This window comes from Oncorhynchus gorbuscha, linkage group LG03 (genome assembly GCF_021184085.1).
Source record: "Oncorhynchus gorbuscha isolate QuinsamMale2020 ecotype Even-year linkage group LG03, OgorEven_v1.0, whole genome shotgun sequence".
Taxonomy (NCBI): domain Eukaryota; kingdom Metazoa; phylum Chordata; class Actinopteri; order Salmoniformes; family Salmonidae; genus Oncorhynchus; species Oncorhynchus gorbuscha.
In genome coordinates, this window is record NC_060175.1 from 1,088,037 (window position 1) to 1,102,500 (window position 14,464).

Consider the following 14,464-nt stretch of genomic DNA (forward strand, 5'->3'; position numbering starts at 1 on the left):
AACAGAATAGAGAGCCCAGATATGTGTGTTGGTGTTTACACAATCAATTGCACAGAATAGGGGCCCAGATACAGTTGAAGTGGGAAGTTTACATACACTTAGGTTGGGGTAATTAAAACTCATTTTTCAACCACTCTACAAATTTCTTGTTTACAAACTATAGTTTTGGCAAGTCGGTTAGGACTTTTTCCAACAATTCTTGTAATTTTTGAAACAATAATTTCACTTATAATTCACTGTCTCACTATTCCAGTGGGTCAGAAGTCTACATACACTAAGTTGACTGTACCTTTAAACAGCGTGGAAAATTCCAGAAAATGATGTCATGACTTTAGAAGCTTCTAATTGGCATCATTTGAGTCAATAGGAGGTGTATCTTTGGAAGTATTTCCTGTACCCGTGAATGAAAGTCAAAAGAAATCAGCAAAGACCTCATAAAAAGAATTGTAGACCTCCACAAGTCTGGTTCATCCTTGGGAGCAATTTTCCAACGCCTGAAGGTACCATGTTCATCTGTACAAACAATAGTACTCAAGTCTAAACACCATGGGACCACGCAGCCGTCATACCTCTCAGGAAGGAGACGCATTTTGTCTCCTAGAGATGAACCTACTTTGGTGTGAAAAGTAAATCAATCCCAGAACAACAGCAAAGAACCCTGTGAAGATGCTGGTGGAAACAGGTACAAAAATTACTTTTTTGCCCGCTTTGAGGACAATACAGTGCCACTGACACGGCCCGCAACCACACCCTGCGGACTCTCCTTCACTGCAGCCGACGTGAGTAAAGGCTGCAGACCAAGACGGCATCCCCAGCCGCGTCCTCACAGCATGCGCAGACCAGCTGGCTGGTGTGTTTACGGACATATTCAATCAATCCTTATCCCAGTCTGCTGTTCCCACATGCTTCAAGAGCGCCACCATTGTCCCTGTTCCCAAGAAAGCTAAGGTAACTGAACTAAATTTGTAAGTCGCTCTGGATAAGAGCGTCTGCTAAATGACTTAAATGTAAATGTAAATGTAAACGACTACCGCCCCGTAGCACTCACTTCCGTCATCGTGAAGTGCTTTGAGAGACTAATCAAGGACCATATCACCTCCACCCTACCTGACACCCTAGACCCACTCCAATTTGCTTACCGCCCAAATAGGTCCAGAGACGATGCAACCACACTGCACACTGCCCTAACCCATCTGGACAAGAGGAATACCTATGTGAGAATGCTGTTCATCGACTACAGCTCAGCATTTAACACCTTAGTACCCTCCAAACCCGTCATCAAGCTCGAGACCCTGGGTCTCGACCCCATCCTGTGCAACTGGGTACTGGACTTCCTGACGGGCCGCCCCCAGGTGGTGAGGGTAGGTAACAACATCTCCACCCCGCTGATCCTCAACACTGGGGCCCCACAAGGGTGTGTTCTGAGCCCTCTCCTGTACTCCCTGTTCACCCACGACTGCGTGGCCATGCACGCCTCCAACTCGATCATCAAGTTTGCGGACGACACAACAGTGGTAGGCTTGATTACCAACAACGACGAGACGGCCTACAGGGAGGAGGTGAGGGCCCTCGGAGTGTGGTGTCAGGAAAATAACCTCACACTCAACGCCAACAAAACAAAGGAGATGATTGTGGACTTCAGGAAACAGCAGATGGTGTTGGAGTAGTTATTGGCTTTGCAATTATGAGTGAAGAGGGAGTACAGGAGGGGACTGAGCACACACCCCTGAGGAGCCCCCATGTTGAGGATCAGCGTGGCGGATGTGTTGGGCACAGGGACTATGGTGGTCTGCTTGAAACATGTTGGTGATACAGACTCAGACAGGGAAGGTTGAAAATGTCAGTGAAGACACTAATTAGTCAGCGCATGCTCGCAGTACACATACTGGTTATCTGTCATACTGGTAATCTGCCCTGCGGCCTTGTGAATGTTTACCTGTTTAAAGGTCGTACTTATATCAGCTTTGGAGAGCATGATCACACAGTCTTCCAGAAGAGCTGGTGCTCACATGCATGTTTCGGTCTTATTTGCTTTGAGAATAGAATTAGTTTAGCTCGTCTGGTAGGCTTGTGTCACTGGGCAGCTCTCGGCTGTGCTTCCCTTTGTAGTCTGTAATGGTTTGCTAGCCCTGCCACTTCCAACGAGCATCAGAACCATTGTAGTAGAATTCGATTTTAGTCCTGTATTGACGCTTTGCCTGTTTGATGGTTCGTTGGAGGGCATAGCGGGATTTCTTATAAGCTTCCTTGTTAGAGTCCCGGTCCTTGAAAGCTGCAGCTATTGCCTTTAGCTCAGTGCGGATGTTGCCTGTAATCCATGGCTTCTGATTGGGGTATGTACGTACGGTCACTGTAGGGATGATATCATCGATGCACTTATTGATGAATCCAATGACTGGTGTGGTGTCCTCAATGCCATCGGAGGAATCCCGGAACATATTCCATTCTGTGATAGAAAAACAGTTCTGTAGCTTAGCATCTGCTTCATCTGATCACTTTTTTATTGATCCAGTCACTGGTGCTTTTTAGCAGGAATCAGGAGGATGGAATTATGGTAATTTGCCAAATGTAGGGCAAGGGAGAGCTTTGTATGTGTCCCTGTGTGGAGTAAAGGTGGTCCATAGTTTTTTCCCCTCTCTGGTTGCACATTTAACATGCTGATAGAAATTAGGTTCAACTGATTTAAGTTTCCCTGCATTAAAGTCCCCGGCCACTAGGAGCGCCGCCTCTGGGTGAGTGGTTTCCTGTTTGCATATGGTGGAACACCGTTCATTGAGTGTGGTTCTAGTGGTATGTGGTGGTATGTAGACAGCTATGAAAAATACAGATGAAAACACTAGGTAGATAGTGTGGTCTTCAGCTTATCATGAGATACTCTTCCTCAGGTGAGCAAATCCTTGAGACTTCCTTAGATATCATGTACCAGCTGTTATTTAGAAAAATACACAGTCCACCATCGCTTACCAGACACCGTTGTTCTATCCTGCTGATACCAGCCAACTGTATGTTGATAATGTGGTCGTTCAGACGCTACTCGGTGAAGCATAAGATAATACAGTCTTCAGTGTCCTGTTGGTAGTTTAATCTTCCGTGTAGGTCATCTATTTTATTTTCCAAAGATTGCACATTTGCTAGCAGAATGGAAGGCAGTGGGGGTTTATTCGATCGCCTACGAATTCTCAGAAGGATTCCCGCCATCCAGCTTCGTCTTCGCCCTCTCTTCACACAAATGACGGGGATTTGGGCCTGTTCCCGGGAAAGCAGTATGTCCTTCACGTCGGACTCGTTAAAGAAAAAAAAAGGATTCTACCAGTGATTGTAGAGAGTGCAACAGGTCAGCTCCTCAGGAGTAAATGTCAATTGGTTTTTCATAGCCAAGCATTCATTGGTTGGGACAAGCATTTCAGGGTCCATAGCCAAAGGCAGAACAGCAGAAACTAGATCAGCAGCATGATCAGGTAGACCGGGGACAGCCAGGAGTCATCAGGCCAGGTAGTCCTGAAGCATGGTCCTAGGGCTCAGGTCCTCCAGGAGGGGAGAGATGAGAGAATTAAAGAGAGCATACTTAAGTTCACACAGGACACCAGATAGGACAGACAGCCCCACGGCACATATTGCAGCATAGATACTGGAGGCTGAGACAGTGGGGGTAAGGGGACACTGTAGCCCCATCAGACAATAACTCCAGATAGGGCCAACCATGCAGCCAACCATGAAGGAGATAACCCCATCCACTTTGCCAAAGCACACCCCCCACACCAAGACGACAGGCATGGCAGCTGTGCTTCTAGCTCCTCACCAACTTTGCAGTAATCATTTCTTTTCATTATTAGCCCAGAACGTTTTTTGAGTTATTAGGCGGAAATAACTTTTGTATATCAGAGCGGCGGTAACTCACCAGCATTACGATCAGGAATATGACTTTCCTGAACTGGATCCTTTGTTTGTACCCCCCAGGGCAATTACACGTGTCCCAGAGGCTGCTCCAATAGGGATTCAGAGTGGACTTCTAGTCCGACTCCGGAGGAGTGCACACCATCCACTGCTTCCGAGTATATTACTCGCTAATGTTCAATCTCTGGACAATAAAGTAGACGAGCTCAGGGCGAGGATCTTCTTCTAGAGAGACATTAGGGACTGTAACATACTCTGTTTCATGGAATCATGGTTTTCTCTGGATATACTGTCCCCGTCCATACAGCCAGCTGGGTTCTCAGTACATCTCGTAGACAGGAATAAACAACTCTCCATCCAGGAAGAAGAATGGCGGGGATGTATGTTTCATGATTAACTACTCATGGTGTGATTGTGATAACATACATAATCTCAAGTCCTTTTGTCCCCTGACCTAGAGTGGCTCACAATCAAATGCTGAGCGTATTACCTAGAGAATTCTCTTTGGTTATAGTCACAGCCGTGTATATTCCCCCTTAAGCCGATACCACGACGGTCCTCAAGGAACTACACTGGACATTATGCAAACTGAAAACCACATATCCCTCAGAGGTGTTTGGTGGAGGGCTGTAGATGGGTACCGTACCTACCTCAGTATTCTGTTGCATTCACGTAATGCTTTATTTTATGACATATGTATGTGTATGATTATTTATTGTGTATATGTATTGTAATCTGTATTATATTCCAGTGTAAATTAGTTGAGACTGTTGGTAATAACGCCATGCCATTTTGCCAGCAGTAATCAATCCCCTTCAGAAATCACCTTCCTAAACCTAGATGTACATCTGAATTTCCCATAGTGTGTGTGAGGATGATGTGTTGTTTTCTTCGTCCAATCCAGTGGTCCCTGATTGTAGCGACCATCACAGAGATCCCTCCCCTCCTATGCCTACCTAACTTCCTGGTTCAGAGACGGGTCCTGAGACCACTCAGAATGCAGACCGGAGGCACCATCATGGTAGGTTGGATGATATTTGCCGTAGTGTAAGCTTGTCAGCTTTGTTCTCATCAGCCTCTGTATTAGCTACTACTGTAACGTGAGGAATCTGTTGTCATAGTAACAGTCTGGAGTTTTGTGTTCAGGAAATAGATTCACAGGATGTTATTGAATGTTTTATTCAAAACCAGTTCTATTTGGTTGTTTTTGGCGTATCCTGGGAGAGACAGGCTTCTGAGAGTTTGAACAGCTGTGATGGAGATCCTTGTCCTAGGGCCTTCACAGGTATCAGAGCCTCTGAGGGGAAAGACTCTTCTGAAATTAGTATTGGAATAAATTCATTACTTTTAAACTTTTTTTTCTTCTTTACGGATAGAGAAGAATGCTTTTCTTTTTATGTCTTACTAACCTTCCCTGAGACCCATGAACTCAGAGAGCAGCCTTACTATGTTCTGATGACCTTTGTTGAAACCCAGTCAGTCTCACTAATGTGCTTGTTTTATTTGGTTCAAGGCCATGAGGCAGGGTTCGTTTGCTGCAGTATCAAACCCTAGGTTGGGGTCATCCCTCTTAGCGTCGGATACTGCCTATTCAGCAAAACATGAGCTCTCTCTGTCTCTCTCTGTGTTTCTGTCTGTGGCACATTATGTAAAATACCCTTTTATATGAATATTGAGTCAGCAGCTACAACAACTGTGTGTCTGTGTGTCGCCAAGGGAGATCTGAGTGGTTCTCCCCACAGCTGTGTCACTGTGTGTCACCAAGGGAGATCTGAGTGGTTCTCTCCACAGCTGTGTGTCGCCAAGGGAGGACTGAGTGGTTCACCCCACAGCTGTGTGTCGCCAAGGGAGATCTGAGTGGTTCTCCCCACAGCTGTGTCACTGTGTGTCACCAAGGGAGATCTGACTGGTTCACTCCACAGCTGTGTGTCTGTGTGTCACCAAGGGAGATCTGAGTGGTTCTCTCCACAGCTGTGTGTCTGTGTGTCGCCAAGGGAGAACTGAGTGGTTCACCCCACAGCTGTGTGTCGCCAAGGGAGGACTGAGTGGTTCTCTCCACAGCTGTGTGTCTGTGTGTCACCAAGGGAGGACTGAGTGGTTCACTCCACAGCTGTGTGTCTGTGTGTCACCAAGGGAGATCTGAGTGGTTCACTCCACAGCTGTGTGTCGCCAAGGGAGAACTGAGTGGTTCACTCCACAGCTGTGTGTCGCCAAGGGAGATCTGACTGGTTCTCTCCACAGCTGTGTGTCTGTGTGTCGCCAAGGGAGATCTGAGTGGTTCTCTCCACAGCTGTGTGTCTGTGTGTCACCGAGGGAGATCTGACTGGTTCACTCCACAGCTGTGTGTCACCAAGGGAGGACTGAGTGGTTCTCTCCACAGCTGTGTGTCTGTGTGTCACCAAGGGAGGACTGAGTGGTTCACTCCACAGCTGTGTGTCTGTGTGTCACCAAGGGAGATCTGACTGGTTCACTCCACAGCTGTGTGTCACCAAGGGAGGACTGAGTGGTTCTCTCCACAGCTGTGTGTCACCAAGGGAGGACTGAGTGGTTCTCTCCACAGCTGTGTGTCACCAAGGGAGATCTGACTGGTTCTCTCCACAGCTGTGTGTCTGTGTGTCACCAAGGGAGAACTGAGTGGTTCACTCCACAGCTGTGTGTCACCAAGGGAGAACTGAGTTGTTCACTCCACAGCTGTGTGTCTGTGTGTCACCAAGGGAGATCTGACTGGTTTACTCCACAACTGTGTGTCTGTGTGTCGCCAAGGGAGGACTGAGTGGTTCTCTCCACAGCTGTGTGTCTGTGTGTCGCCAAGGGAGGACTGAGTGGTTCACTCCACAGCTGTGTGTCTGTGTGTCGCCAAGGGAGATCTGAGTGGTTCTCTCCACAGCTGTGTGTCTGTGTGTCACCGAGGGAGATCTGACTGGTTCACTCCACAGCTGTGTGTCACCAAGGGAGGACTGACTGGTTCTCTCCACAGCTGTGTGTCACCAAGGGAGGACTGAGTGGTTCTATCCACAGCTGTGTGTCTGTGTGTCACCAAGGGAGGACTGAGTGGTTCACTCCACAGCTGTGTGTCTGTGTGTCACCAAGGGAGATCTGACTGGTTCACTCCACAGCTGTGTGTCACCAAGGGAGGACTGAGTGGTTCTCTCCACAGCTGTGTGTCACCAAGGGAGGACTGAGTGGTTCTCTCCACAGCTGTGTGTCACCAAGGGAGGACTGAGTGGTTCTCTCCACAGCTGTGTGTCACCAAGGGAGGACTGAGTGGTTCTCTCCACAGCTGTGTGTCACCAAGGGAGATCTGACTGGTTCTCTCCACAGCTGTGTGTCTGTGTGTCACCAAGGGAGAACTGAGTTGTTCACTCCACAGCTGTGTGTCTGTGTGTCACCAAGGGAGATCTGACTGGTTCACTCCACAGCTGTGTGTCTGTGTGTCGCCAAGGGAGGACTGAGTGGTTCTCTCCACAGCTGTGTGTCTGTGTGTCGCCAAGGGAGGACTGAGTGGTTCTCTCCACAGCTGTGTGTCTGGGTGTCACAAAGGGAGGACTGAGTGGTTCTCTCCACAGCTGTGTGTCTGTGTGTCACCAAGGGAGATCTGACTGGTTCACTCCACAGCTGTGTGTCTGTGTGTCACCAAGGGAGATCTGAGTGGTTCACTCCACAGCTGTGTGTCGCCAAGGGAGAACTGAGTGGTTCACTCCACAGCTGTGTGTCGCCAAGGGAGATCTGACTGGTTCTCTCCACAGCTGTGTGTCTGTGTGTCGCCAAGGGAGATCTGAGTGGTTCTCTCCACAGCTGTGTGTCGCCAAGGGAGGACTGAGTGGTTCTCTCCACAGCTGTGTGTCTGTGTGTCACCAAGGGAGGACTGAGTGGTTCACTCCACAGCTGTGTGTCTGTGTGTCACCAAGGGAGATCTGACTGGTTCACTCCACAGCTGTGTGTCACCAAGGGAGGACTGACTGGTTTTCTCCACAGCTGTGTGTCACCAAGGGAGGACTGACTGGTTCTCTCCACAGCTGTGTGTCACCAAGGGAGGACTGACTGGTTCTCTCCACAGCTGTGTGTCACCAAGGGAGGACTGACTGGTTCTCTCCACAGCTGTGTGTCTGTGTGTCACCAAGGGAGATCTGAGTGGTTCTCTCCACAGCTGTGTGTCTGTGTGTAAATGCTAATACGTGTTATTACTATACCATCAGTTGTCTGACTGACTGGCTGACTGACTGGCTGGTTAACTGGCTGGCTGACTGGCTGGTTAACTGGCTGGTTAACTGGCTGACTGGCTGGCTGGTTAACTTGCTGGCTGGTTAAATAACTAACTGGCTGGCTGGCTGACTGGCTGGCTGACTGGCTGGCTGACTGGCATCTGGCTGGCTGACTGGCATCTGGCTGGCTGGCTGACTGGCCAGAAGACTGGCTGGCTGGTTGACAGGCTGTATAGCTTGCTGGCTGGTTGAGTGGTTGGCTGAATGGCTGGCTAGCGAGCTGGCTGACTGGTCTGTTTGACTGGCTGGCTGACTGTCTAGCTGAATGGTTGGCTGGCTGGCTGGCTTTCTAGCTTACTGGCTGTTTGGCTGACTGGCTGGCTAGATTGCTGGTTGATTTCATAGCATTGCTGGCCGGCCGGCTGGGCTGCACAACTGGATCAATGTATACTGTCAACACAGTGTATAGTCCTTGCTCCTTCACTGGGTCTGAAGTAGAGGTCGACCGACTATGATTTTTCAACGCCGATATCGATTATTGGAGGACCAATTTTTTAAATTTTAAATTGTTTTAATAAATAAAAAATGTTATAGATATTTGTAATAATGACCATTACAACAATACTGATGAACACTTATTTTAATTTAAGATAATACATCAATCAAATCAATTTAGCCTCAAATAAATAATGAAACGTGTTCAATTTGGTTTAAATAATGCAAAAAACACAGCGTTGGTGAATAGAGTAAAAGTGCAATATGTGCTATGTAAGAAAGCTAACGTTTCAGTTCCTTTCTCAGAACATGAGAACATATGAAAGCTGGTGGTTCCTTTTAACATGAGTCTTCAATATTCCCAGTTACGAAGTTTTAGGTTGTAGTTATTATAGGAATTATAGGACTATTTCTCTCTATACCATTTTGTATTTCATATACCTATGACTATTGGATGTTCTTATAGGCACTATAGTAATGTCAGCCTAATCTCGGGAGTTGATAGCCTTGAAGTCATAAACAGGGCTGTGCTTCAAGCATTGCGAATAACTGCTGGCAAACGCAGGAAAATGCTGTTTGAATGAATGCTTACGAGCCTGCTGCTGCCTACCACCGCTCAGTTAGACTGCTTTATCAAATATCAAATCATAGACTTCATTATATTATAATAAACACACAGAAATATGAGCCCTAGGTCATTAATATGGTCAAATCCGGAAATGATCATTTTGAAAAACAAAATGTTTATTCTTTCCAAAATACGGAACCGTTCCGTATTTTATCTAATGGGTGGCATCCCTAAGTCGAAATATTCCTGTTACATTGCACAACCTTCAATGTTATGTCATAATTATGTAAAATTCTGGCAAATTAATTACGGTCTTTGTCTGGAAAAAATGGTCTTCACACAGTTCGCAACGAGCCAGGCGGCCCAAACTGCTGCATATACCCTGACGCAAATGCGCTTTTGTTAAATCATCACCTGTTTGGCGAAGTACGCTGTGATTCGATGATAAATTAACAGGCTCCGCATTGATTATATGCAACGCAGGACAAGCTAGTTAAACTACAAATATCATCAACTATGTGTAGCTAATTAGTGATTCTGTTAAGATTGGTTATTTTATTTGCATATAGTCTTGGTAGTGTGTCTGATACAACTGGAGATTGTCATAGGAGCACTAGATGAGAGAGAGAAGACATACCAGTCTGGTAGAGAGAGAGAGCCATACCAGTCTGATAGAGAGGGAGCCATACCAGTCTGATAGAGAGGGAGCCATACCAGTCTGATAGAGAGGGAGCCATACCAGTCTGATAGAGAGGGAGCCATACCAGTCTGATAGAGAGGGAGCCATACCAGTCTGATAGAGAGGGAGCCATACCAGTCTGATAGAGAGGGAGCCATAACAGTCTGAAAGAGAGGGAGCCATACCAGTCTGACAGAGAGGGAGCCATACCAGTCTGATAGAGAGGGAGCCATACCAGTCTGGTAGAGAGGGAGCCATACCAGTCTGGTAGAGAGAGAGCCATACCAGTCTGATAGAGAGGGAGCCATACCAGTCTGATAGAGAGGGAGCCATACCAGTCTGATAGAGAGGGAGCCATACCAGTCTGATAGAGAGGGAGCCATACCAGTCTGATAGAGAGGGAGCCATACCAGTCTGATAGAGAGGGAGCCATACCAGTCTGATAGAGAGGGAGCCATACCAGTCTGATAGAGAGGGAGCCATACCAGTCTGATAGAGAGGGAGCCATACCAGTCTGATAGAGAGGGAGCCATACCCGTCTGATAGAGAGGAGCCATACCAGTCTGATAGAGAGGGAGCCATACCAGTCTGATAGAGAGGGAGCCATACCAGTCTGATAGAGAGGGAGCCATACCAGTCTGATAGAGAGGGAGCCATACCAGTCTGATAGAGAGGGAGCCATACCAGTCTAATAGAGAGGGAGCCATACCAGTCTGATAGAGAGGAATCCATACCAGTCTGATAGAGAGGGAGCCATACCAGTCTGATAGAGAGGGAAGACATACCAGTCTGATGGAGAGGGAGCCATACCAGTCTGATGGAGAGGGAGCCATACCAGTCTGATGGAGAGGGAGCCATACCAGTCTGATAGAGAGGGAAGCCATACCAGTCTGATAGAGAGGGAAGCCATACCAGTCTGATAGAGAGGGAAGCCATACCAGTCTGATAGAGAGGGAAGCCATACCAGTCTGATAGAGAGGGAAGCCATACCAGTCTGATAGAGAGGGAAGCCATACCAGTCTGATAGAGAGGGAAGCCATACTAGTCTGATAGAGAGGGAAGCCATACCAGTCTGGTAGAGATAAGCCATACCAGTCTGATAGAGAAAGAAACCATACCAGTCTGATAAAGAGGGAGCCATACCAGTCTGATAGAGAGGGAGCCATACCAGTCTGATAGAGAGGGAGCCATACCAGTCTGATAGAGAGGGAAGACATACCAGTCTGATGGAAGGGTAGAGAGAGCGAGAAGCCATACCAGTCTGATAGAGAGGTAGGGAGAGAGAGAATCCATACCAATCAGAAGGAAGCCATACCAGTCTGATAGAGAGGGAAGCCATAGCAGTCTGATGGAAGGATAGAGAGAGAGGGAAGCCATAGCAGTTTGGTAGAAAGGTAGAGAGAGAGGGAAGCCATACCAGTTTGGTAGAAAGGTAGAGAGAGAGGGAAGCCATACCAGTTTGGTAGAAAAGTAGAGAGAGAGAGAAGCCATAGCAGTTTGGTAGAAAGGTAGAGAGAGAGGGAAGCCATACCAGTTTGGTAGAAAAGTAGAGAGAGAGAGAAGCCATACCAGTCTGGTAGAGAGGGAAGCCATAGAAGTCTGGTAGAGAGAGAAGCCATACCAGTCTGATGGAAGCCATACCAGTCTGGTAGAGAGAGAAGCCATACCAGTGGTAGAGAGAGAAGCCATACCAGTCTGATGGAAGCCATACCAGTCTGGTAGAGAGAGAAGCCATACCAGTCTGGTAGAGAGAGAAGCCATACCAGTCTGGTAGAGAGAGAAGCCATACCAGTCTGGTAGAGAGAGAAGCCATACCAGTCTGATAGAGAGAGAGGGGAGCCATACCAGTCTGGTAGAGAGAGAAGCCATACCAGTCTGGTAGAGAAAGAAGCCATACCAGTCTGATAGAGAGAGAGGGGAGCCATACCAGTCTGGTAGAGAGAGAAGCCATACCAGTCTGGTAGAGAAAGAAGCCATACCAGTCTGATAGAGAGAGAGGGGAGCCATACCAGTCTGATAGAGAGGGAGGGGAGCCATACCAGTCTGATAGAGAGAGAGAGAGAGCCATACCAGTCTGATAGAGAGAGAGAGAAGCCATACCAGTCTGATAGAGAGAGAGAGAAGCCATACCAGTCTGTGAGCGAGAGAAGCCATACCAGTCTGGTAGAGAAAGAAGCCATACCAGTCTGATAGAGAGAGGGAAGCCATACCGGTCTGGTAGAAAGGTAGAGAGAGAGGGAAGCCATACCAGTCTGGTAGAGAGAGGGAAGACAAACCAGTCTGATAGAAAGGTAGAGAGAGAGGGAAGCCATACCAGTCTGATAGAAAAGTAGAGAGAGAGGGAAGCCATACCAGTCTGATAGAAAGGTAGAGAGAGAGGGAACCCATACCAGTCTGGTAGAAAAGTAGAGAGAGGGAAACCATACCAGTCTGGTAGAGAGAGAGGGAAGCTGTACCCGTCTGGTAGAAAGGTAGAGAGAGAGGGAAACCGTACCCAGTCTGGTAGAAAGGTAGAGAGAGGGGAAACTGTACCCAGTCTGGTAGAAAGGTAGAGGGAAGCTGTACCAGTCTGATAGAAAGGTAGAGAGAGAGAAGCCATACCAGTCTGATAGAAAGGTAGAGAGAGAGGGAAGCTGTACCCGTCTGGTAGAAAGGTAGAGAGAGAGAAGCCATACCAGTCTGGTAGAAAGGTAGAGAGAGAGGGAAGCTGTACCCGTCTGGTAGAAAGGTAGAGAGAGAGAAGCCATACCAGTCTGATAGAAAGGTAGAGAGAGAGAAGCCATACCAGTCTGATAGAAAGGTAGAGAGAGAGGGAAGCCATACCAGTCTGATAGAAAGGTAGAGAGGGAAGCCATACCAGTCTGGTGGAGAGAGGGAAGCCATACCAGTCTGATAGAAAGGTAGAGAGAGAGAAGGCATACCAGTCTGATAGAAAGGTAGAGCGAGAGGGAAGCCATACCAGTCTGGTAGAGAAAGAAGCCATACCAGTCTGATAGAGAGAGGGAAGCCATACCAGTCTGGTAGAAAGGTAGAGAGAGAGGGAAGCCATACCAGTCTGGTAGAGAGAGGGAAGCCAAACCAGTCTGGTAGAAAAGTAGAGAGAGGGAAACCAAACCAGTCTGGTAGAGAGAGAGGGAAGCTGTACCCGTCTGGTAGAAAGGTAGAGAGAGAGGGAAACCGTACCCAGTCTGGTAGAGAGTGAGGGAAGCTGTACCCGTCTGGTAGAAAGGTAGAGAGAGAGAAGCCATACCAGTCTGGTAGAGAGTGAGGGAAGCTGTACCCGTCTGGTAGAAAGGTAGAGAAAGAGAAGCCATACCAGTCTGGTATAAAGGTAGAGAGAGAGAGGGAAGCTGTACCCGTCTGGTAGAAAGGTAGAGAGAGAGAAGCCATACCAGTCTGATAGAAAGGTAGAGAGAGAGGGAAGCCATACCAGTCTGATAGAAAGGTAGAGAGAGAGGGAAGCCATACCATTCTGGTGGAGAGAGGGAAGCCATACCAGTCTGATAGAAAGATAGAGAGAGAGAAGCCATACCAGTCTGATAGAAAGGTAGAGCGAGAGGGAAGCCATACCAGTCTGATAGAAAGGTAGAGCGAGAGGGAAGCCATACCAGTCTGATAGAAAGGTAGAGCGAGAGGGAAGCCATACCAGTCTGGTAGAGAAGGAAGCTATACCAGTCTCATAGAAAAGAAGAGAGAGAGGGAAACTGAATGAAAACTTAACATATCAAGATATATTTACATTTTTGGGGATATTATTTGTATATTTTTATGGATACATTTATAGATTCATGTTTATTCATCTCAAGGACTCAGCCTCTGTTGTGTTGTATTAGTGTTATATTGTAATGTATTGTGTTGTTTCTAATCTAATGTATTGTGTTGTTTCTAATCTAATGTATTGTGTTGTTTCTTATCTAATATGTTGTGTTGTTTCTAATCTAATGTATTATGTTGTTTCTAATGTGTTGTGTTGTTTCTAATCTAATGTGTTGTGTTGTTTCTAATGTGTTGTGTTGTTTCTAATCTAATAAAATGTGTTGTTTCTAATGTGTTGTGTTGTTTCTAATATATTGTGTTGTTTCTAATGTGTTGTGTTGTTTCTAATGTGTTGTGTTGTTTCTAATCTAATATAATGTGTTGTTTCTAATATAATGTGTTGTGTTGTTTCTAATCTAATGTATTGTGTTGTTTCTAATTTGTTGTGTTGTTTCTAATGTGTTGTGTTGTTTCTAATGTGTTGTGTTGTTTCTAATGTGTTGTGTTGTTTCTAATGTGTTGTGTTGTTTCTAATGTGTTGTGTTGTTTCTAATGTGTTGTGTTGTTTCTAATGTGTTGTGTTGTTTCTAATGTGTTGTGTTGTGTTGTTTCTAATGTGTTGTGTTGTTTCTAATCTAATGTATTGTGTTGTTTCTAATCTAATATAATGTGTTGTTTCTAATCTAATATAATGTGTTGTTTCTAATATAATGTGTTGTTTCTAATGTATTGTGTTGTGTTGTTTCTAATATAATGTGTTGTTTCTAATGTATTGTGTTGTTTCTAATCTAATGTGTTGTGTTGTTTCTAATCTAATGTATTGTGTTGTTTCTTATGTGTTGTGTTGTTTCTAATCTAATGTATTGTGTT

The 14,464-nt window shown here is 46.4% G+C and overlaps 1 protein-coding gene across 2 annotated transcripts in view; it reads left to right on the forward strand.

Annotated features, from left to right (window-relative positions):
• hdac11 (histone deacetylase 11) overlaps positions 1–14,464 on the forward strand; it is a 51,496-nt gene that overhangs the window by 16,511 nt on the left and 20,521 nt on the right. For both annotated transcript variants that reach the window (XM_046338144.1, XM_046338145.1), the window contains exon 4: positions 4,799–4,915. In XM_046338144.1, the coding sequence (XP_046194100.1) occupies positions 4,799–4,915 (117 nt within the window). The remainder of the gene's footprint in view (positions 1–4,798; positions 4,916–14,464) is intronic.